This window comes from Mirounga angustirostris, unplaced genomic scaffold (assembly GCF_029215605.1).
Source record: "Mirounga angustirostris isolate CCGP_5_RB_7025 unplaced genomic scaffold, mMirAng1.0.hap1 SCAF_9, whole genome shotgun sequence".
NCBI classification, from domain to species: Eukaryota; Metazoa; Chordata; class Mammalia; order Carnivora; family Phocidae; genus Mirounga; species Mirounga angustirostris.
Genome location: NW_026991717.1, coordinates 46708044 through 46732475, shown reverse-complemented (window position 1 = coordinate 46732475; position 24432 = coordinate 46708044). Strand labels below are relative to the sequence as shown.

The 24432-nt window shown below is 47.8% G+C and overlaps 1 protein-coding gene across 1 annotated transcript in view; it reads left to right on the top strand.

Moving 5' to 3' along the window:
• LIPC (lipase C, hepatic type) overlaps nt 1-24173 on the top strand; it is a 158341-nt gene extending 134168 nt beyond the window's left edge. Inside the window, exons 7-10 of the mRNA XM_045899978.3 lie at nt 919-1164; nt 11710-11827; nt 13350-13568; nt 18558-24173. Coding sequence (XP_045755934.1) covers nt 919-1164; nt 11710-11827; nt 13350-13568; nt 18558-18669 — 695 coding nt within the window. The 3' untranslated portion in view covers nt 18670-24173. The remainder of the gene's footprint in view (nt 1-918; nt 1165-11709; nt 11828-13349; nt 13569-18557) is intronic.
• Nucleotides 24174-24432: the final 259 nt, after the last annotated feature.

Genomic DNA, 24432 nt, shown 5'->3' with positions numbered 1-24432 from the left:
ATTAAGTGATTAATTAATTTTTAATTAATTAATTAATTAATGGAGAGTTTTTTTAAAAGGTCAAAAACTCATGGTAAATAAACTTCCTAACCTTGCTGTTTGGGCCCATGTAGACCTGTTCATTTGGATGCATCCTTCTAGAAGCCAATCCCCTTGCTGGTTTTACAGACCAGTTACCCAGTGGAGGCAATGGCTGCTTTAGGACAGAGGGCAGACATTGTGGGAGAGGACTCAGCTTTCACCAGGCCGTTTAGCCGAGCCCCAACAGTACCTTGGTTTTCATTTGCCTAGCGTGGTTAAGAAAAGAGGCATCCCACACGAGCCAGCTACCTCAACCCAAGCCATGAGCACTTGCACATCTGTAGCCATTTAAGACATAAATTTTTTTTTAAAGATTTTATTTATTTATTTGACAGAGAGAGAGATAGCGAGAGCAGGAACAGAAGCAGGGAGAGTGGGAGAGGGAGAAGCAGGCTTCCCGCGGAGCAGGGAGCCCGATGCGGGGCTCGATCCCAGGACCCTGGGATCATGACCTGAGCCGAAGGCAGACGCTTAACGACTGAGCCAGTCAGGTGCCCCAAGACATAAATATTTTTTAAATAAATCACACTACCCTGTGTTCTTAAATAATTCAGTATTTTCTTAGGGACTTAGGCTTCCGGTTAAAACACCAGGGCACCCTCAGGAGCCCCAGAGTGCCTGGGGTGACGCCTCTCCACCTCGTGACTGAGAGGGGCCTGCTCCTGGAGTTGTCAGTCACGGATTCCGTCCCAGTGTCGCCAGTGGGCCAGCCTCAGCAACCCCACCCCTCCTTCCCAATATGCCGCGAATCTGCACTGGAAAGAGGACGATCCTTTGAGGAGAGGGTACTTTGGAAAACTGAGGGGGTGTTGACATCCTTCTCTCCCTGTGTTCCAGCCATCACTCAGACCATAAAGTGCTCCCACGAGCGGTCGGTGCATCTCTTCATCGACTCCTTGCTGCACCCCAGCCAGCAGAGCACGGCCTACCAGTGCGGCGACATGGACAGGTTCAGCCAGGGCCTGTGCCTGAGCTGCCGGAGGGACCGCTGCAGCTCGCTGGGCTACCACGTCCGCCCGCAGCGGAAGGGCCAGAAGAACAAGAGGCTCTTCCTGGCCACGCGCGCCCAGTCCCCCTTCAAAGGTGAGTGTGGGTGGCCAAAGGCTCGCTCTGCTTTCAGTGTTCCTCAAACCACAGATTCCAGACGGCGATGTCCACACAGCCTCTCTCTCTCTCTCTCTCTCTGTTCCCAAGAGTGTGTCCACCTGGCCACCAAGTGCCAGGAGGAGAAACCTTGATACGTTCTGAAACGATTATTGGGTGAGCCTCTTTTCATCCACTTTCATGGTCCCCTAGGATGTTAGATCTTGAAGGCCCTGAGCAGTTCCGTCGACCACCCAGGTGTCATTGTGCAGGGACCTGGAGGCGTCTTTAAACCCCAACTGGAACCCAGTGCTTTCCAGCTCTGCTCACAGCTTCCATGAGAAAAGGAGGCTCCGGGCTATGTTTGTGGCTCCTCTTTTCCTCTAAAGTTGGCATCCGCTGATCTTCCAGGGTATCACTGTCTTATTGAGACCCTCCAAAGATGAAGTTTGGCTTCCAGCTTTCCTCATCAGATCCTTAACCCCAGGACAGAAACCGAGCCCCGGTCCTTCCCTGGATTGAAGCAGAGGTCGGAGCTGCGCCTCTCTGGGGGCTGAAGCCAGCAGAGAAAGGCTCCACCGAAGCCCAACTCCTCCAGGAGTGAACAAGCTGACATCTGCCACTATTAACATTTCTGTCTCATCCTTTCGACAGCTCCTGAGTGATTTAGCGTCTTACTGTCTCACTGCACATGCTCACGGCGCCCAGAGGACCTGGGCGCTGCGCTGTTTGATTATCACCGCCCAGAATATTTGGGGAGGCAGAAGGTGAACATGTCATCACCACCACTTTGCATTTGCACAGCCTTTTATACAAAACATCAGATGCAGCCATCACCTCTTTGTGGAACCCACAACAGCCAAGCAAGGTCGGTAGGGTGGGTAAGGATCTCATTTTCAAGAGGAGGGAAGCGCAGCTTGCAGGGAGTGACCTGCCCACGGCCACACAGCCTGGAAGGAGGCCAACAACCAGGTGCATCCGACTCCCGGTCTGTGTTCCTTTTTTTATCACACTCACAAGTTCAAGTTCCCAGGCGACTTATTTTTTAAGCACAGGATTCCTGTTTATCTGAACTTGTGCTCTCCAGCCAGATTTCCCTTCCGTGAAGCCCAGGAATGACAGAAATCCGCTGCCGGCAGCTGGTAGCTTCAGAGAGCACCACAGTGAAGGCGGATCCTTCCTGCCTGAGGGGCCAGCCAGTCCCTTCTGCTGACTGCCCCTTGGGGTGGAGGAGAAGGTACCATCCGAAATCAGCCGAGGGAATTTGGAAGGGCTCCTGCCTCAGGGAGCTCCCCCAAGGCAGGCTGCCAATTAGACACTCATTTGGGTTAACCGGCTCCTCTTTTAAATGGAAAAGCTGCCTGGAGTGATTAAGCCCCTCCGATAAGCACATTTCACTGGATCTACTGTAAATCATGGGATGTTAGCATTTCTAGAGGCTGTTCTACCCCGCCATTTCACAGCCGCAGACAACCAGGCTCAGCTGGGGAAAATCATCGGCCCAGGGACGCAGAGTGAATTCTCGGCAGAGTCAGCATTTAGACCCGGACCTCCAAACAACTAGTTGAGGGATTTTTATTTTTTTATTCTTTCCTCAGGAACCTACCCCTTGTCTGTTTGTGGAGGTGAGGGAGGGAGGAGAGAAGAAGGGGAAGGTTTTGCTTTCTCCTTGAGATCAGCAGGGAAGAAAGGAAACTACTTTTCACCTTCCACAGCTTGGGGGTGTCCTGAAGTGAGGAGGTTGGTCCAGCTGGAGGACATCTACCTGGGGGCTTGGAGATGGGGGCGGGGGGGAAGGCAAGCATGTAGAGAAGAAAGAGGGGAAAGGAAGACCAATAGGCACAACCAGGCTGAATTCCTCCCTTTAGCCAAGGACCAGCACATGCTGCTGGCGTGAACTCCCAGGGGTCCCTTTCCTATGAAGGAGGACCGGAGCACTGCATTCAGGCAGCACCACCCCACCCCAGCAGCTACCAAAACCATTGTGTTCATCCATACGTTTATTCTTCAAACGTAAATTGAACCAGAGTAGTCAGAGTCCCTAACTCATGGGGTTCACTGGAGACCAGCCCCCTCCCATATGTACGCTCAGTGCCATCCCAGGAAGACAGGCAGGGGGTCCCTTGGAGACAACACTCGGGTGTCTTTATTGCCAAGGACTCATCTTGCTCCAGACTCTTCCGACGAGAGTGGGACCACCGAGGCCAGTGATATGGAGGCTATCCAGGCAGTCAGGACTGCCTGAAACTGTCCGAACCCATCTCAGCCCCTAACAGAAGCCCCTTGCTGAGCTGTGGCCTGCACTGTACCCTCCCCTTCTCCGCGTGTTCCAAATTCTCCTCCGTTCTGCTTCAGTCCTTCCAGGGAGCAAAATCCTAATCTGTTCACTCGTGGGGAGTAGCATCCCTGGAGTCACGCCAAGCTGCCTTGGGTATGGGTGGGAATTATCCCCAGGTGAGACTCCGCCTGTTCTGGAGCAGCTTCTAATCTGCAAAATGCTGCGTCACCTGGTATGGTAGCTATGGCTAGTTAAGTTACTTAGAATTAAACGCAACCAAACATTTGATTCCCCAGTCACTCTAGCCACCTTTCAAGTGCTCAGATACCGGGCTGCCATATTGGAGAGCCAGAAATGGATCGCTTCCATCATCACAGAAATTTCTGTTGAGGATACTGGCACAAGGCCTTTAATCTAGGTCCCATAACTACACGTTTCTCCACCCATCATGGTCATGATCATCTCTGACTGGGGCCCTCCAAGCCTATTTAGCTGGCATTTGGTGAATACTTGCAGATTCTTAAAAGAAGAGACTTGCCCAGCCCTGGTTACAGAGAACCCATAATTCATATTTTTCAAGAACATCTAATTGTATGATATATTTTAGTGCAGGATCTGGCTGGGCAAAATAAACATGGCCTCCTGATTGTAGCTTCACAAAGGGTGACTAACTTAGCCTTTTATTCCTCTGGCTCCTAAGATACTTCAACGAAACCATCAAAGGGTCTGTTTTCTATGACCAGAACCCAGTTCCCATGGGGAGAGTCCCACAAGGCAGTTATTACTCACTTCTATTTTCACTCTCCCAGTAAGAGCCCTCGCCAGTCTGGGAGCCTGTTTTGTAAAAGAGAAGAGAGGGAGCATATCCATCCTGAGGGAGTCCTGCTTAGCAAACGCCTTATCTAATTAATCCTCTAGCGGTGGGACGAGGCCACTGGGAGTGGAGGAAAGTGGCACTTATGGGGGCCTCTTCTGTCCAGGCTCCACACTAGGTATGTTGTACAAACTAGCTCCTTTATCATATAATCCTCACAACAACCCAGAGGGACAGAGACTGAGATGGGTGGGGGTGGGGACTGATGATGGTGGACTTTCCAATAAATAAATTGAGACTCATAGAGTTTACGACTTCCCCAAGTCACACAGTCTGTGAGTAGCAAATGTAGCATTTGACCCCAGGTTGCTCTGATTCACGGCCCTTGCTCTTCCACTCCACACGGTCTCCCGAGTGTAATACCAATGCCGGGTCCTCCCCGCCTCTCTCCCTCTCCCCCGCCCTCTGCATTCTGGGCCTCATCCCACCTAAGGGAACTTGCTTGAGTACTCTTTCCTTCTGGTTGGTGAGACAACCAACCGAACTCTGACTTGGGGGAATCTGTTTGTCTTTTTGGCTTTTCTCTGCTACTTCTTTTGGAAGGTTTTCACTAATTTCCAGGGAGAGGTCCAGAAAAAGTCCTAAGTGTCATAGAGACAGTGCAGGCTTGAGATTGGGAATAGAGCATGTCTAGAATTTGGCTTTGCTGCCAACCTCATATATGTGACCTTGACCTAGTTTTGTCAAACCCATGCAGGTCTCAGGTTCTTCAGCCACAGAGTGATTGTGTGTGGATGAGCATGGGGGTGAGCCACTAAAACTGGCACCTGTGGGTGCAGCTCAGAACAGTGCCTGGTCAGTTCAGCACATAGGAAGGGAATAGGTGTCACTGGGGTAACACCTTCTAGAAGCTGGGCACTTTTGTATATGCCATCCCTTCGCATCACATCCTCACACCCTGTTAGAGTGGTCTTGATGGCCATTTTACACATGAGGAAATTGAGCTTCAGAGAGGCTATGAGTGCTCACAACCACTCAGTGGTAGGTGGCAGAGAAAGGACTCGAGGCCCTCAGCTGAGGGCTCTTACTGCCCTCCCACATGAAGCTCCTATGGGCACAAACAGTGGGCAGCAGGCAGCAGGATGCCAGTCAGTACAACACTCCTTACCACACACACACACACACACACACTCCCCCAATCCCACCCCTAGCAGAAGAGGCAACTGCCCACAGAAGGGGCAAGCATCCAATCCCATGACATCAGGGTGTAGGGGAGGAAAATTTTTCCTCTACTCTTTTTATTCTTTGGCTGGCCTATTAATTAAGTTGACACAAAACAGATTAAGAGGAGAAAATGTTAATTTCATGTGTACTAGAGCCTCACAGAGCCACGAGTGGTTCAAAGAAGTTAGGCAGTTGATGCCTGTCTGCCATCCTGAGCTAAAGGGAAGGGGGTGGGGCTGTGGGGCTTCAAAGAGAAGGAAGTTAATTCACAGGAAGATGGGAAGAGCAAATGTTTGGGAAACGAATGTTTGTCACACCATGCAGAGACAATGGGACACAGAGTGGAATCAACAAACAGGCCTGGAGCATCCCCCACACACACCCCTCATCACCCACACTGCAGCTCTCTGTGGTGGGTTCTCTCTTTCTGGACTAGGCCCCCCAACTAAATTCTTAGAGGCAGATAAGCAGGAGGCAAAAAGCTCTTCCTGAGTGTTTTGGGTCTTGATTGTCTTCCACTTAAAATACCCCACATGCCAAAGTGGCACATTTGGGAGAGGCTCATTCTGAAGCACTTTAGGGGTGTCGCGGGGTGCCTTGAAGCCCAAATGTGGCCACCAACATGAGCCCAGAGCTCCACAATGCACCTGCTTCCAAAACCACCTGCACCCGCCCTACCTTCCTCCCGCCTGCCTTGAGTGCTGGCCCCCTCGTGGGGTAACCCCTGCACGGTGCCATCCTCAGGCCTCTCGGTGACAGGATCCGCAGCCTCCCTCTCAAGTTAGAGGCGTCTCATGTCTAGGAACAAGCCCTTGGTGCTGCAAGACAACACAAGAGATCTCATTCCTCCCATCTTCATGAAAGAAAATCGATACACTGAAAGAAAAAGGCCTCTTTGATGTTTGCAGAGAGAGTCATAATATCTCCCGGAGCCAATATCTAATGATCTGGAATAATTTTTTTCCATGAGACAAAAAGAAGAAGAAAAAAGAGGAGGAGGAGGAGAAGAAGAAAAAGAAGGAGAAACAAAATATTCTCTTCTCATAAATTCCACAAGCCAATGTCTACTGTGGCTGGCTTATAAAAAGAAACTTAAGTGGCACCAGTGGGGTTCACATGAGATCAGAATCCGGGGTTTTTAGGGTATTGAACCACAGGAGGACTCTCTATTTGAGGAGAATCTCCAGAGGCCTCACATCTCTGCTCTACGTGGCATTTGCCTGATCTCATTCAGGGTTAATGGACTGTTTCATGCTCTTTATCTTTAAGACCTAAAATAATTTCTCCTGACTGAACCGAGGAATGCACTGGGCTGGCCCCTCTGCAGTCACAGGATCAAAAGCATTTTTCCTAAATCATTTTTTAAAATCCTTACTAAACATGTCATGAGGGAAAGTGAGCAAAATTTTTCCTTAATCTTTGTAACAGCATCATTGTCTGGGGGGGGCGGGGGGGGGGGCAGGGAGAGGGAATGATAGGCAAATTGTCTCTTTTTCTTTTAAAGAAAAACACAAAAATCCAAAATAAGAACATCTAATTAGTTCTCAGTATGAAAGGTTCTTTTATATTTATAAAAATTATGTCATTTCAAGATTTCTCCCCCAAAAAGTGACTTTCCTAGTGCAGGTAATTTGGGACTGCCTGTGCCATCAACCTGCTTAGTTCTATATCCTGGCTTTTGCAGACACAAGGGTGCCCTCATCCCCCCACCCCTGTGCCCCCCCGCCCCCCCACAGCCCACACACCTTTCAGGAGCGCTTGGGAGGCTGGCAGACTCGGGCTCCTCGACACTCCTGCACCTTTGGGGTTCCGACTTCCTGCACAGGTCCCACCCCGGGGAGACACCACAGGAGGCCAGGTAATTCTCATTCAAAGGATGGGAAACCAAAGGGGCCCTGGCAAGCTGACCCTTGGATTTTACACCTTCCCCCAGAATGGTGCAACCGTAGCATCTCGGACGTGGGAATCCATCTCCTACTCATGATTTAAGAACAAAGGAAGAAAAAAAACCCTCCAGCGCAGGGACATGAGACATCTATCCCCACTCGGGGGGCTAGGCATTCAGGGGACAGGCAGGAAGTATCTGCAGCAGCGATAGCCCAGGATGGATGTCAGCAGGTGAGACCCGGGAGGCACTTTGTCTTGGTGGCTTCGTTCCAGGAAGATTGTGACGGCAGCCTTTCCTCAGGGGTTGAGGGTTTGCCATTTGCTTTCAAAGGGCAGGCGCAGCTTGCAGAACCAGAACCCCAGGAGACAGCGGGAAGGGGATTTTAGAATCAGACAGACCCCTGGGTTCAAATTTGGCTCCATTTGTAACTCTCTGTGACCTTGGACACGTGTCCAAATCTCTGCTTCCTTGTCTGACATCCACCAGAGTAATTGACATCCTAGGTCTCAGGAGAAAACAGGACTCTGCTGGCCGAGGTCAGCTCAAGGGAATGGGCAAGACTCCTTCCAGAGGGTGGGGAGTAGTAAGGAAACCAACAGGGCCTTCCCCTTATTTAGTCTTGTTGTGAGGACCAAAAACGATGTGGACAAAACACTTAGTATATAGCCTGATGCATACATAGTAGGCTCTCCACGAATGGAGATTCCCATTCACAATTAGGGTCTTTAATGCAGCATGTGTCCTGCCTTATCTTCACACCAAAGAGCCCCTGAAGACCCCTTAGGTGCCCGGTGCATGCTGGGACTTGTGCCGATAGGAGCATTGATATGACACTGAGACTGCCCTCGGGGAGAGAAGACACGGACATTGATGCCCACAAGACAAGAAGACAGAAGTGACTCTGCTTCCCAAGCGCAAGCTCCCCTGAGTCCAGGACCGCGGCTTCTGGTCCTCTTGTCTTCTGTTTTAATACTTTTAAAGCGTTTTCTTTTTCCAGTAAGAGTCTAATTAGAATACAGGCACATTGTAGAAAACCCAGAACTTGCGGGAAAGTGTAAAGAAACATAAAAATGACCCCTCTCTCCTCTCCAAAGATAAGCATGGTCACATTTTTATGCCTCTTCCTCTTGTGTGTCCTGTTTTATAAAGTTGGTCTCATGTTGGACATGAAATTTTGCATCCTTGTTGTTGTTTGGGCTTTTTTTTTTTCCCCCACTTCTTTCATAAGGATTGAAATTGCTCCAAAAATATCTTTTAATGACTTCATAAGAGTAAATCACATGGTTGGGAATATGAACTCGGAATCAGCAGACTCAAGTCTAATTGCAGCTTCCCCCGTTCTTAGCTGCATGACAGTGGACAAGTTACTTAACTTTCCCCGAGCATCAGCTCCTGCATTTGTAAAATGATGTGGAGGGAGGATAAAATGGGCATCTTACAAAGTTGTTGTAAAGAGAAATGAGATAATTACGTGACGCGATTGGCTCAGTGTCTGGGACACGATAAAAAGTAAATGGTAGTTCTCATAATTGTCCTGATTAGTCAGTCTGTAGTCATTCTTCCACCAGTGAATATCTCAGGTGTTGCTGATTTATTTTTAGTTAAACGGTTCTGTTATGACACTCTTGAACTTAAATCTCTCTCCATACTTCAACTTTTTCCTCAGGGTATATAAAGCTATGGTCCCATGTACTAACACTTAAAAGTTGAAGTACTGGAGCCAGGTGGCCTGGGCTTACATCCCAGCTCTGCTACTTAGGAGCTCTGTGACACTGGGAAAGTCACTTAACTTCTCTGTGCTTCAGTTTCCTCCTCTCTAAAAGGGGATGCTGACAGTATCACCTGTTGTGAGGATTAAGTGTGATAATAGATGCAAAGTGCTTGGCACAGGTAAACAAAATAAATATTAGTCAGTGTTGCTTTCTTGCATCCTGCCAATTATCCTCTTTAACTCCTCTATCCCCAGTAGCTTTTAGCACTGGGCTGAGCACCAGTAGACTTCCAATTTATGCATATTAAATTGGACTAAAATTGGTTACTAAGGGTGTTCCTTGAGTGCTCTGCAAGATGCCGGCCTCCTCGTTAGGAGGTTAACCCAAGCCCAGTCCTCCTGCCCCGTCCTGTCCACATCCGACACCCACCCCACACAACTATGGCCTGTGTCTTTGGAAGGACCTTTCCTTTTGCCTCTGTTCAACTTATAACACAGTCTGCCCGTGACAGGGTTCTCTTGATAGACCCCAAATAGTCTATGGCTTCTCAGAGGCTTCTGGGATGTTAGGCCAGAGTCCCTGTCTCCATCACTGCCAGCCAGGGTTGAGGGACATTTTCTGGAACCTGGGCCCACAGCCCTTCTCTTATTTCTCACCCACAGCCTCACAGTCCTGAGAGTCTCAGACTACTTTTTCCACGAATAAGGACCTAAGCACCTGTTACGGACAGGGCACAATGTTCAGTACCAGACGATGCCCAAGCTAGCTCCTACCTAAAGCAGAAAACTCATGGCCTATAACAGTCCACTGTTCATGTTTGGCTCTTGCCGTGGACATAAATATACAAAAAGAAACTTTGGTGCTTCAGAGTAAACCTAAGAGATAACCCCGGGCTCATAGGCAAGTCCACCACAAAACCCAAATGAGAAGGTTGGTTTATGCCAAAGGGGAGGGTTGTGCAAACAGCACAGAATCCCAGGGCAACAGGCGGCCGGGACACTGCAGCTGGGCTGTTGGCAGCACGCCATCCGAAGCAGCTGTTGCTGGGTTTGTGTGTAGCTACCAACCTCCCGTGGCCATGCGGCATTAGGTAGGTAGGAGACTGACTCATGAAGATGACGAATTTCCATGTGTGGGGTGTATGGGATGGATGAACAAGTGGCTAGTGCCGTGATCTATGCTTTCGGGTGAGAATTCTCCTGCAACACAGCCTGAAACTTGGGTCTTGGACTCTCAGAGGTGGCTTCCATCTTCCTAAATGGTAATACACATCATGTTACTCCCAAGCCAACTGTCGGTTCATTCATCCCACCACGTTTGTTAGACACCTACATCGCGGAAGTCACTATATCAGGATGAGTGGATTAATCGTTACCTAGAACAGGAAAAGCAAATACACAGCAAGCACCCCATAAATCCCTCTCCTCTGCCCAAGGCAGACACCAGTCTTCCCAAGAGCCTGGGTGTAGCCTCAGTACCCATCTCCACATAGGGCTCTGGGCAGCCTGATCAATCAAGCGGAGTTGGCATGCTATATGAAACGTGTTGGCCATCTTGGAGCTAAAACAGTAGAGGCACGTAGAGAATACGGAGACAGCAAGAGACAGAAGTCCAAGCAGTCCATTCATTTTGGAATTAAGTGGGGGTAATTGCAAGAACAGCCCCGTAGGCGGTTGGTATGACAACACAGGGTAAGTCAAGGCCATCTTGGGAGCCTTAGCAATAGGTCCAGGCTAAGAGACAGACTATGTGACCTTGAATCTGTGAAAGTCCCTTCCCTTCTTGGGCCCCGGTTTTCTTATTTATAAAATGGGGATGATGACAACAATACCTCATAAGGTTCTTATGATGAGTGAATGAGATGAGGTAGTGTAAAGTGTTTAACAATACCTGTGTGATAGTAAGCGATTTGCTTTTATTGATTAAATATTTAGGTAAAGAAGAGTAAAATAAGTTACCCTCTCCTACACAACCCAGTAGAAGGACATTCTGAACATTTGATAAAATGGAAACATTTTAGGCCCAAGTGCTAGAACTAGAGTTGTCTTATTTCCATCAGAAAATGTGCTTGATGAACCCCATAGAGCTAGTGCCTAGGAACTGCCCAGAATATAGAGATATGGTCACTAGGGCATATGATTCTTAACTAGAGCTCTGTCCATCCCAAAACGGATCCCTCAAACAGAGGCAAACATTGAAAAGGGCAATGTGTTCTCTTGCCTTTGTCAGGTGCCTCAAAGCGATAATATCCTTCAATTTATGAAAGGGGACTCTTGCCAAATATATGGGATAGTCCAACAAGATTGCACCCAGAAATGGGTGAGAATGCTAGGTATACCATATTCCTGTTCTGCCTTCTTCTGCTAGATAATACTTATTATTATATTACAAACACACCACATGTCCTCTGTAAACATTTCATAAAGACAGAAAAGGAAAAAGAAAAAAATGTAAAGCCTTCATAATCCCTCCACCCAGAAAAAAAAAAAAAGTTGGTCTCTATCCATCCAGACTTCTCCTTCTGCATTTTTAAATTTTAAAAATATGAGATTTTTAATTTAAAAAAAATCCTATTTAAATTCTCTTTCTCTCTCCCTCCCCCCACCCCCCGCCCACCTTCTCTCTTTAGTGTATCATTACCAGTTCAAGATCCAGTTCATCAACCAACTTGAGAAACCAGTAGAACCAACTTTTACTATGACACTCTTCGGAACAAAAGAGGAAAACCAGAAAATTACCATCACTCTGTGAGTATAAGGTGCAGCCCCGTCTATGGTGATGACATGCTACTTTTTCTCACAGGGTCTAGAAGGACCCCGTACTTTTCAAGGGCCAGGCCAGACACAGCTTACTCTTCTCAGCCCATACAACTGCCCCAAACACCTGTCAGAAGGGATGTCCACCCCAAGCCCAGCGCCTTGTCATCCCTCAGCCTCACCCGGGTCCCACAGATTGTTTTATGGTAAAATGACCTGTGTTTACAATGGGTTCATTGTGAGGTGAGCTGAGCAGAGAGGGAAGCCAGAGGTGGCAAAGTCCGTCGTCCACACTGCAGGAAGAAGAGCCAGGCAGGAGGAGCAGGGAGGGCTGGAGCAACTGTCTGCAGGACGGCCCTGAGCTCCTTTTCAGTGAGTTCTGAAAGCCATAACCCAGAAACAAAACTGCTTTCAACTTGGCACAAATTTCCCACCTCAGTCAGCCTGCACTGCCTGCCAGCCCTGCCCATCTGTCCTTTGCCCTATTACACACCTGCTCACAACATGAACAGTAACCTCATGTCTCCCTTGGAGGCTCCCCAGTCTCACTGACCACATCTCGACCCTCAGTATGGCCTCTTCCTTGGAAGTGCCAGTAGGCCTCCGCCCGCTCCAGGGATAGTCCTCAGCTTCCAGAAGATCTCCCCCAGCTTTGGATCTCTGGTCATCACACTGATTCCGACATTCAGCAAGTATTAGTCAGTGCTGTGCCTCAGAGGTAGAGAGGACCTTAGCCCTAGGATGCTCACAGCCTAGTGGGGTGGATAGATTCCTAAGCAGTTCTTTACAACATTCTGCAGGAGGAGCTATGACAAGCCATGCAAAGGAACCCTCCATCCACCTGTCTCTCCCTAAATCCAGTGTTACCTTTGCACTGTCCCAGATCTCTCCTGGGGAATAGTTCCAAGGTGGAAAGGGCATATAGCTGCTCAGTCAGTGTTGGGACATGTTAATGTCTTGGAGACCAGTGAGTAAACCTGCTAATGATACCTCAGGCTCTGCATTTAAATCTTGCTCCAAATTGGTGCATCCCTTTAACATGTGGTTTTCTATTACTGTTAAACTTTGTTGTTTCTATTTATATGGGGAGGAAAAAAAACATGAGTGGGGAGATAAGAGTAGTGGGTGGCTCTACTGTGTTAATCAAACCTCCAGGGAGCTGAGCTGCCCAGAGATCATTGCCAAAGGCCCACTGTCTTCTCAGGGGCAGTTTTCCTGATTTGTTAACGTAGAAGCTAGTAAGCCTGAGCTCAACAGAGTTACCAGATTCATTATGGCAGATCTCTCAGAGCCTCTTAAATATGCTAACCCAGAAGATACATGACTTTCCCAGTATTAATGGTCTGGCCCACCCACTGCTGTTTCTACTAATAGTCTGTCCCACACCAGTTTGGAAAATGCAGCAGAAAAGACCTTCCCAAGTCACTCAGGCAAACCCAACACAGCCTGAATGTGCCCAACACGACTTTGCTGTTACAAATAAACTAGGTCTGATTTCCTTTGTATCTTCAAGGGATGAAGAAATTACTAGTAATAAAACCTATTCCTTTCTTATCACGTTGGATTTGGATATCGGTGAGCTGATCATGATCAAGTTCAAGTGGGAAAATGGCGCCGTATGGACCAATGTCTGGAACACAGTCCAAACCATCATCCCATGGAGCAGAGGGCCCCTCTACTCAGGCCTTGTTGTAAAGACCATCAGAGTCAAAGCGGGAGAAACCCAGCAACGGTGAGTATTGACTCTACCTCCCTTGACATCTATCAGGCATCTCCATGTGCCAGACCTCCACAATTAACACTTGCACTTATATCATAAAGTGGACACTATCATGTCCTAATGACGGCATATAGATGCTCAGAAAGGTGAAATGACCATCCTGAATTCACACAGCCATAGATGGAAGGACTGGGATTTGCACCCAGGTCTTCTGACTCCCGGTCTAGACTCTTCCGGCTGCCTGTGGTTCAGAGTTACTTGCCTCGGAGTTTGAGAATCGCCTCACTGGCCCAGTGCCCTTCAAACTTCAGTGCGCAGGTGGATCACCAGGAGATGTTTGTGGGTGCTGCAGTCCAAGGACCGCACTTTGAGTGGCAAGGACCAAGATGTGCCATTTCCTTCTTACTGCTCACCCAGATAAATGCTTTCAACAGATCGCAGTCTCGACATCCCATTCTGTGAGATGTCGCAGTCTCGACATCCCATTCTGTGAGATGTCGCAGTCTCGACATCCCATTCTCTCAAATCTCAGAGTGCCAAAGAGCCACTGGAGAGCTTATTAAATATGCAGGATTCCCGAAGCCACTTGCAGAACTTCTGATGTGCAGTGGTTTGTGAAGGGACCCAGGACACACAGTTGCTAATAAAAACCCTAAGAAATTCTGATGGGAACCAATGGAGCAGGCTTAGGAAGCCCTGCTCTGTGTGATTTAACATCTCCCTTGGTCCCATTGTCCCCGGGGACAATAAGGGATTGGGGACAGAGTAAGACACAAAAGAAAGAAAAGTGGTCCAGATGCCCCTTCAGTCCTGTCAGCAAAGGGATGCCCAACATATTTTGCCATGGCAACTCTGCTTTTCTAGAGTTCTGCACTTCTCCATGAGAAGAGAATTCTGTCCTTCCCCAGACCCTTCCTCCTCCTCCTCCCCCTCATGTTCAGGAAACTTGTCTCTCCTCTCCCACTGCCCTTTGTTGGGGAGCCCATTTCTCTCTCCGGCTTGTCCTCAGTAGAGATGGAGAACAGCAGGCCTCTCACCTCTGAACTATGCTCCTCCCTCACCCCACGGGCTTCACGGCCAAGAGTGGGCCCGAGGCAGATTTATGCCCCCGACTCCCTTATACAACAGCGCTCTGAGATTTTATCTCCCCGGGATACAAAATCCTGGCAATTACTAAGAGCATACTCTGCAGCCTGCCAACAGATTTCTCCACATGATCAATTTGAGAAAATTCAACTGCTTCTCTCCTCTTAGACACTTGGCTATTCTTGCATGACTTTCTAGCCCTTTAGAAGTGCTCAGCTTCTGACAGCCACCCCTCCCCGCACTCCCTCAGCTCGAGGGTCATTCCTCAGGCCTAGGGGCTGTTCACCATGACAATTCTCTGTGACTTGACTGGAAAGGCTATATAAAACACACCATAGCCTTCTCACTGGTGCTTACCCACATGGTTCTGAAGGAGGAAAGAGCAGAGGGAAGGGAATGGTGCTTCCAGAGCTCCCACTGTGCCGAAGGCACAGAACCAGGTCTAGAGGGTTGGTCTCATGGAACCCTCCCAGTAATGCTCGGAAATGGGTCATGTTGGCTGTGCAGATGAGAAAGCTGGGCCTCACAGAAGCACAGCCTGGGGGCACTGCTGATAATTGGCTGAGTCCAGATCTAACTCAGGGCTTGTCTGATGCCTTCCTTGTCTCTTTGCTGTCCATGCACTGTTCCCAACAGTTCCTTTCTCCATTCATCTGGGCCCCATGGATCTGACTTTCCTTAGTCTAAACCAGCAGTGTTGAAGTGCTGGGTATTCACATATCTGTACATCAGACCCTTCCTTGGAGCTGTAGGAGGTACATGCTGAAAAAGGAGGAGGGGTGGTGAGACCTATAGCTTTTTAAGTTGCAAGTATTCAGTGGCTCCTATGTGTCTTCCCAGCATGAGGTACCATCGGGGGATATCAAAAAAAAAAAAAAAAAAAAAAATCTGAGTGTGGCCCTTGGCAGAAAGAAATTCCAGGACCTAATAATTAGGAAAAACAAGATGCATAAATTTTACTAATAACATACTCCCTCCCGGTGCTTCTCAAACCTTCATGTGCCCAGGAAGCATCTGGGAATCGTGTTAAAATGCAATTAAAATGTAGGTGGGGTGGGGCCTGACATCCTGTGTCTCTAACAAGCTCCCAGGTGCGGCTGCTGCTGGCTCACAGACCACACTTTGCATAGGGAAGGTCTAGCATTGCATGGTCTAGAAAGCCTAGAAGGGAGACAGCAGTTCAGTGGTGCGGCACCACCACGGGCTGTGGGGAGGCCAGGAGGCATTCCCAGGGAGAGAGGCAGCGAGCAAAGCAATATGGCAGCCAGAACCCGATGGCCTGCGTCTGCCAGCCCTAAGCTCAAATTCCACTTGCCGCTCACCATCTGTGGAGCCTCGAACACTAACTGCACCTCGCAGAGACTCGGTTCTTTAGCAATAAATGGAATTTATAATATGTATCTCATGAGACCAATAACAAACTACCAATTTTTGAGTCCCTCTACAAACCGTAATCCCAGGGCCAGGATGCAAATATGCAACCTCACAGTCTTAATCTCTCTGCTGACTACAGGGTACAAAAATGGTCAAGTAACTCACTCCGTGCCTCCATGGGAGGAATTCAATGAGAGGTGATTTTCTCATTCAGAGGCACAAAGTCAGAGGTGAGAGGACCTATTGTGGTGGAAGAGACAGGGCAGAAAACATTGGTTCTACAGCGGGACATCAAATGAGATCAGCTACACATAATGAGAAAATGCTCAATTTCCACAGTAATCATATAAATGCAAGACAAAAACCAATGAGATTATCGCTGGTCACCCATTAGCTTGGCAGGAATTAAAAAAAGACAACATCCAGAGTTGGTAAAGGTGTGGAGAAGCAGGCACCCTCATACACTATTTGTGGGAGTGCAAATTATGGAGCTTCTGCAGGAGAATTTCATTCGACAACTAACATTTAGTGAGCACCTACCTTATACCAGGCACTGTTGTAGGCACCAGGCAGGGAACAGAATAGACAAAGCCCTTGTTCTCATGGAGCTTACATTATCGAAATTTTAAATATACATAATACCCAGAATTTTGACTCTAGGTGTCCATCCTGGAGAAATACTCAAAATATCCACAAGAGATATACATGTGCAAAAATGTTTGTTGCAGTCCTATCTGTAAATAGTAAACCATTGGGAAAACCTCAATGTCTGTCAGTAGGAAAATGGCTCCAATACACTGTGGTACATCCACACAATGGAATATAGTACAGGAAGTGAAAAAGAATGAGACAGATTCATATGTAGTGAGATGAACAGGTCTCCAAGTCCATTACTTGATGGCAATGAAAAAGGTCAGAAAAATACATACATTATAACCTCACTTCTCTTAAAAATTCTTTATGTTTGCATATGAACACTGATATATGTGTAAATGCATAGAAGTAGATCTGGAGATGGGGCACCTGGGTTGCTCAGTTGATTGAACGTCCGACTCTTGATTTCAGCTCAGGTTGTGAGATCAAGCCCCGCGTTGGGGCTCTGTGCTCAATGGGGAGTCTGCTTAAGATTCTCTCACTCCTTTCTCTCTCTGTCCCTCCACCCCTCAAATAAATAAATAAATCTTTAAAAAAAGGAAAGAAAGAAAAAAGAAAAGAAAAGAAAAAGAGATCTGGAGAGACATAAACCAAACCAGGAATGCAGAGGGGAATGACATCGGTGAAGGGTGATGGCAAAGAGGATCTTTAATATTTGACTTCATTTAGTTCTTTACCATTTGAATTTTTCAAAACTGCATTCACAAATTATTCATAACAGTTTTTTTAATTTTAGCTTTATTGAGATATAATTGACAATTAAAATTAAGATATTTCAAGTGTACATCATTGTGATTTGATATACATAGACATGTGAATGGATCCCCCCACCAACCAGTTAACTAACACACCCAGCACCTCACATATATATAATCCAGTGTTATCAACTATAGTCACCCTGTTTTACATTAGACGCTCAGACCTTATTCATCTTATAGCTAAGAGTTCGTATCCTTTTACCAACCTCTCCCTATCTTCTCCTTCCCCAGTCCCTGGGAACCACTTTTCTACCCTGTTTCTATGAATTCTACTTTTTTGGGGGAGGGGCAGATTCCACGTATAAGTGATATCCTGCAGTATTTGTCTTTCTCCATCTGGTTTATACACTATTTTAATTTTAAAAAAGTCTGATTTAATGAAGACTTGACCCTAGATGCAATACAAAAAAGAAAAAGAAGAAAGAAGAAGCCATAAACTAGAATTCTTTGTGACTACTGATAGTTTTTTTCCTAGTAAATGCAAGTTAGCAACACAAAACAGCATCTTAGGCCAACCTAACAAACGGTCAAGGCCGTCTAAGGTTTGGTCTCCAAGAGACACCCAAAACACAGAGTGATGTCCTCTCTAGCCGGACAGTGTCTGCACCAATAAGAGGAAGGGGCTGGGCTTACAGAGCTGAGCCCAGCAGAGGCTGGTGACCATGGCCTCGTGCCCAGGGACCTTTAAGAGCAGCGCTGACAAACTGGAGCGAGTCCAAAGAGGGAAGGCTGAGGAGAGAAGCCTGCCTTGTGAGGAACAGTTGAAGGAACTGCGAATGTTTGCCCTGGAGTCTGGGCAATGCAGTGAAAGGAACAATAGTTACCCTCAAATCTTTGATGAGCTGTGGTTGGGGAGAAAAAAGAACTGCCCCGAGGACTTTCTGTTCTTACTGAGCTGAAATCACCCCAGTGCAGAACTCCAGGAAGCAGCCTTACATTGATTGCTTTCACTGACTTGGGTTTTATTTTTCTCTGAAGTTACGAAAATATTTGTGCATGTAAGAATCCAATTTTTTTTTTTCAAAAATAGCATGCATTACATAAATTGAGTTTTTATTTACAAAGGATGAAACACTTCAATAAGCTCCATCTAAAAGTTAACGCTGTGTTTGCTCTGTTTTCTCTTCAGGATGACATTCTGCTCAGAAAACATGGATGGCCTACAGCCCCACCCAACCCCGGAGAAAACCTTTGTGAGATGTGACGTAAACTCTAAAAAATTGAAGAGAAAGATCAGATGAGCTTCTACGAAGTTCCAGTGTGAAGAATAAATGATCTATTCCTCATCTGGAATGGTTACCTTATTTGAAAACCCAAGTTATATAAACAATCTTGCATAAAGTTTAAACAAAGTTTAGGTTTAAAGGGGGAGTATGTTTCACTATTCTAAAGTGAGCTTTTAGGGCGCCTGGGTGGCTCAGTTGGTTGAGCGACTGCCTTCGGCTCAGGTCATGATCCTGGAGTCCCGGGATCGAGTCCCGCATCGGGCTCCCTGCTCGGCGGGGAGTCTGCTTCTCCCTCTGACCTTCCTCCTTCTCATGCTCTCTGTCTCTCATTCTCTCTCTCAAATAAATAAATAAATAAATAAAAGTGAACTTATTGGGCGCCTGGGTGGCTCAGTTGGTTGAGCGACTGCCTTCGGCTCAGGTCATGATCCTGGAGTCCCAGGATCGAGTCCCACATCGGGCTCCCTGCTCGGCGGGGAGCCTGCTTCTCCCTCTGACCCTCCTCCCTCTCATGTACTCTCTCTCTCTCTCATTCTCGCTCTCTCAAAAATAAATAAATCTTTAAAGTGAGCTTTTAGAAACTATATTATGTAACTGTATTCAAACATTTGTGTAACTAGAAATTTCCCTACTGTATCTCTGATTAAATGGTAATATATGCAATATATAAATAAGAGCCATTTTAGATCCATTGTCCTAATTTACAAGGTCTTTTACAGTTAAGTCAAATTCCCCATATTTCCCTCCTAGTTTATTCTGATCCGTTTTTTGAACCATGCTGGAAAGGTACTTCTTTATGACAGAACCCTCGCTTCAACAAAATGAAATTCCCATTAATCACTAGTCATATGTCCCCACATACACATGCTTTTTAAGACAATTCAGCTCACTAAAAGAAGAAAAATTCTAATTAAGCCAGTAGCTGCCATCATGAAGGTTGTACAATTATTTCACTGAATCAAACCAATAAAAGTAGAATTCTCCTAAAACTACTTGATGGCAACCTGAAAGCTGGACAGTTGGTCATTTTAACAAGTAAATTACTATTGCACTAAATACAATTTTTCTCTTTTCCTAATGCCCGCATTAAAAGCTAACGGAACACTTACCTCAAAGACTTAGATATCAGATTTCAAACTGTCCAGTAAATGAAGTAATGACGTTTTGACCAACAAATTCCGTCACAAAACACGTGAAGGAAATACTAGCCCTGGTCATGACCTGGGTATGTGTTTCAAGTAACTCGAGCGCGAGAGCACAGTCTGTGCGCTGTTACTGGAGTTACTGGACTCCGCGTGGCTTCAGCCCCGCGCAGCTCATAAGGCATCTGCTCTTCAGCAGAGCAGGGCAAACCAGAGCTGGTAAAGGACAAATCCCAAAGAGATGCCTGCCTCTGATGAAATCAGTTTAAGACTGTCTTACACGAGGGCACGTGGGTGGCTCAGTCGGTTACGCGTCTGCCTTCGGCTCAGGTCATGGTGCCAGGGTCCTGGGATCGAGCCCCTGCATTGGGCTCTCTGTTCAGTGGGGAGCCTGCTTCTCCCTCTCCCTTTCCCCCCTGCTTGTGATCCCTCTCTCTCTCTCTCAGATAAATAAATAAACTCTTAAAAAAAAAGGGGGCGCCTGGGTGGCTCAGTTGGTTGAGCGACTGCCTTCGGCTCAGGTCATGATCCTGGAGTCCCGGGATCGAGTCCCGCATCGGGCTCCCTGCTCAGCGAGGAGCCTGCTTCTCCCTCTGACCCTACCCCCTCTCATGTACTCTCTCTCTCTCTCATTCTCTCTCTCTCAAATAAATAAATAAATCTTAAAAAAAAAAAAAAGGATTGTCTTACACAATTCACTTTTATTTCCCTTGGAAAGACCCATAAAACTAAAGGATGGGGGTGGGGTGATAGCGAGAAAGAACAGCTTGGTCAATGTTGCCTCCTGTCCTGAATGCTGATCCTGCCGGCAGAAGTAACTGACCACACTTTTTTTTTTTAAAGATTTATTTCTTTGTTTCAGAGAGAGAGCCCATGAGCAGAGAAAGGGGCAGAGGGAGAGGGAGAGAATCTCAAGCAGGGTCCCCACTGAGTGGGGAGCCCAAAGTGGGGCTTGATCTCACAGCCCCAAGATCATGACCTGAGCCAAAATCAAGAGTCAGATGCTCAACCGGCTGAGCCACCCAGGCGCCCCAGGACCTGACCACACTTTTAGGTGAAGTGTGTTATGTGTGTGCCCAGAAATAGTAAAATGATAGATAGTAAAATGAACAATATGTCCCACTATGTCTAAAATAGTAAGATTTACAATAATATCACATTTGCATGGATTTGGCATGTTTTATCATTAACTGAACCAGAAGGAATTTAAAATAACACTTTTTAAAAAAACAACATAAAAGCACTCTTTGTTATACACCCTCCAGAGTCTATGCACACGTACACCAGGAAACACGGAAAAGAAAACTCGTATCAGCCTTGAAAGTCATGACGACCAGAAACAGCCCAAATGTCCACCAGCAAAACGCATAAATGAACTGAGGCATATTCTTACAAACGGACGGCCCCAGAGATGAACCGAAGCTACGCACACTTACAGGAATACGGCCCACTCTAGGGTCATGATATCCAGGGAGGCACTCGGGGCGCAAAATGTAAGGCAGCGCTCATGGGTTCGTATGTTTGCGCAAAGACACCAAAAATGTATACAGTCTAATAGAAGCCAAACTAAACTAGATCGTTGGAGAGGAATGCCGGAGGGATAAAACCCGAAGTTAAAAGCAATAAAGCCACCAGCACAACAGGGAGGCTGCGGTAGCTCTGGGAAGGAGGACGGACCCACCGGAGTTCCAGGTGCCAGAGGGACGGTACTTCTCACTCGGGGGGCCGAGGCACGGGGGTTCATTTCTATAACCATTTTTTAAACTGTACATATGTATGCTATTCACTCACTTGGGGTATGAATGTCACATCTTGCAAAACAAAACAAAACGAAGAGCCAAGAAGATAAAGGGCAGAGTTGAAATCACCATTTCTCTACGATAGTGTGATGCGTTTCACTATTAATGTCATTTCACACAGAATATAATTAGAAATGAGTTCATCTTGGGCCACCTGGGTGGCTCAGCCGGTTAAGCGTCTGCCTTCAGCTCAGGTCATGATCTCAGGGTCCTGGGATCGAGCCCCGCGTCGGGCTCCCTGCTCCGCGGGAAGCCTGCTTCTCCCTCTCCCACTCCCACTGCTTGTGTTCCCTCTCTCGCTGTGTCTCTCTCTGTCAAATAAATAAATACAATCTGGGCGCCTGGGTGGCTCAGCCGGTTAAGCGACTGCCTTCGGCTCAGGTCATGATCCTGGAGTCCCGGGATCGAGTCCCGCATCGGGCTCCCTGCTCGGCGGGAGGCCTGCTTCTCCCTCTTCCACCCCCTCTGCTTGTGTTCCCTCTCTCGCTGTGTCTCTCTCTGTCAAATAAATAAATACAATCTGGGCGCCTGGGTGGCTCAGCCGGTTAAGCGACTGCCTTCGGCTCAGGTCATGATCCTGGAGTCCCGGGATCGAGTCCCGCATCGGGCTCCCTGCTCGGCGGGGAGCCTGCTTCTCCCTCTCCCTCTGCTGCTCCCCCTACTCGTACTCTCTCCACCTCTCTCTGTCAAATAAATAAACAAATAAAATCTTTTTAAAAAATTATTTCATCTCTAGGAGGAAAACCTGAAGTGACACAGTATGTCATAACATTTTGGGCAGAGAACTCAACAAGCAAACCAACATGACAAATGGTTAACCAGAACATTTGAAACTCCTCTTGGCATGGGTTATTTTCACTTGGGAAGATGTGTTCATCGACATCCCATTTTCTGAAGTACATCTTGGTAGGGAAGTCAAATAGGGAAACTGAATAATGCAGCCACATCTGTTCATTGCACATGCAAAATGCTGGCTCGTGCACTCATTATATGCACCTCTCTCCAAAGAATCTGTATTTATGAGCCCACTCAGGAAAGATAACACTGGCATCCTGCCTTTCAGGCAAAAGCTTGTTTGTGCTTTTACTTCTAAGAGAGCACAAGGAAAGAGACAGAGAAGCGTCGATTACACTGCAGCTGGGCTCTTTGAGGTGCCTGAAGTCAGGGAGAAGGAAACAATCACTCCATTCACTCTAAATGAATGCACTCTCCTCCACAGTAAAGCTGACTGTCCTCAGTGTTCACCTTGATCATGTTGTTGCAAATATTGTGAAAGCTATGACCAAAGTTGCACATCCCGGGGTGGGGGGGGGGTGGCACAAAGCAAGAAGCCAAGCTGCCCAGGGCAATGCGCCCCACCCCCCCTCCCGCCCAGAGCCGGATTAGAAGAAAGTCGGATGGATGGGAGACAGAGACAAGCAAGGGCAAGAAACAAGAAGGGAATCCCAAGAGTCGCCATCTACCCGCTAACCTTATAGGATACTACATACTTCAGCTCCAATCCCAGTACATGATCAATGGCCCCCAGACACCCCATCCTTTTCGCATCTCTGCCTTTTCTTATACCTCCTCCCTCTAACCCTCTCCCCTCAATTTCCTCCTCCCTGCCTAAATGCATCTTATTTCTCTATCCAGGCCCATTATTCTCACAGTTATCTCCTAGCTCCGTCCAGCCCTTGGGGATCTTTCTAGTCTCTGAGTGCTCCCTTGGTAGTCAGTCATTCCTGCTCCCTCCTCTCTGGGTCCTCGGTCTCCTTGTCCTCAGCTCCACTCTTCCAGGTCGGCTCTCTGGGGGCCTGGGCCTCCTCTGCTCCCTCACTTCTCTCTCCCTAGGCAACCTCAGCCACTGTGCAGGCCTTCCCGTCGACCGTGTACCACAGCTTCGGTGTGGGGCTCTCCCCTGTGATGCAAATGCCCATGCAGCAGTGCCCCATGTCTCATAAGCCCAGAAGGTTCCACAATGAACCTCTCTCCTGCCTTCCCGAACCCACGGGTCTCCAAGCCCCCTGCTCTGTGGCTCATGAATGTCCACACCACCCCTCAACCGCTGATGCCCAACACTGGGGCTAGGTGGCGGGGGAGGGGGTCATCCATAATGTCGCCTCTCCTCTGGGCCCTCACGATTGAAGAGTCGCCAGATCCTTCAGCACGCCCTCATCTCTGCACCGAGGCTGCCATCAGTCCAGCGCCCGCCGCCGCTCTCCTCACTGGACGTTTGCAACAACTTCCCACCTCTTCCCGCCGCATCCACTCTTCTCATCACAGCACCCAGGGCGAGCTTTAAAAAAAAGGGGCTGGGGTCAGATCCTATCATTGTCCTGTGTAAAGCCGTTCAAAGGAAAAAGTCCCATATTTTCCCCCTAACCTCCAAGGCCTCTGGCCAAGCCCAGCCCTTCCCTCCAGTCAGCCTCCTCTGGCCCTGGATTCCCCTGTCCACGTCCACCAGGTCTCAACCCAGCCTGCAAGGCACTGGAACTGCCTTGGAAAACTTAAAAGCCACCGGTGTGTCCACCCTAGAGATTTTTATTTACTTGGTTTGGGCAAGGCCTAGGCATTGAGACTTAAAAGCTTTCCAGATGTTCTAACATGCACTGAGTTTGAGAACCGAAGTTTGAAAACAGTGGGTCTAGACACACGGGCCACCTTTCAGTTCCCTCAAAAGTGTAAACCTCTCTCCTACCTCTGGGCCTTCTCCCATCGTTATGTCACTCACGCCCCCTCCACTTCTCCCAGCTTCTTCACTGGCATCCCCCCCAGTTCGGGTGTGACTGCCTTGGGGATAATTTAAGGAGGATGATCCCACCCTTCAAAAGCTTCTATCAGCTCATCCTGTTCTC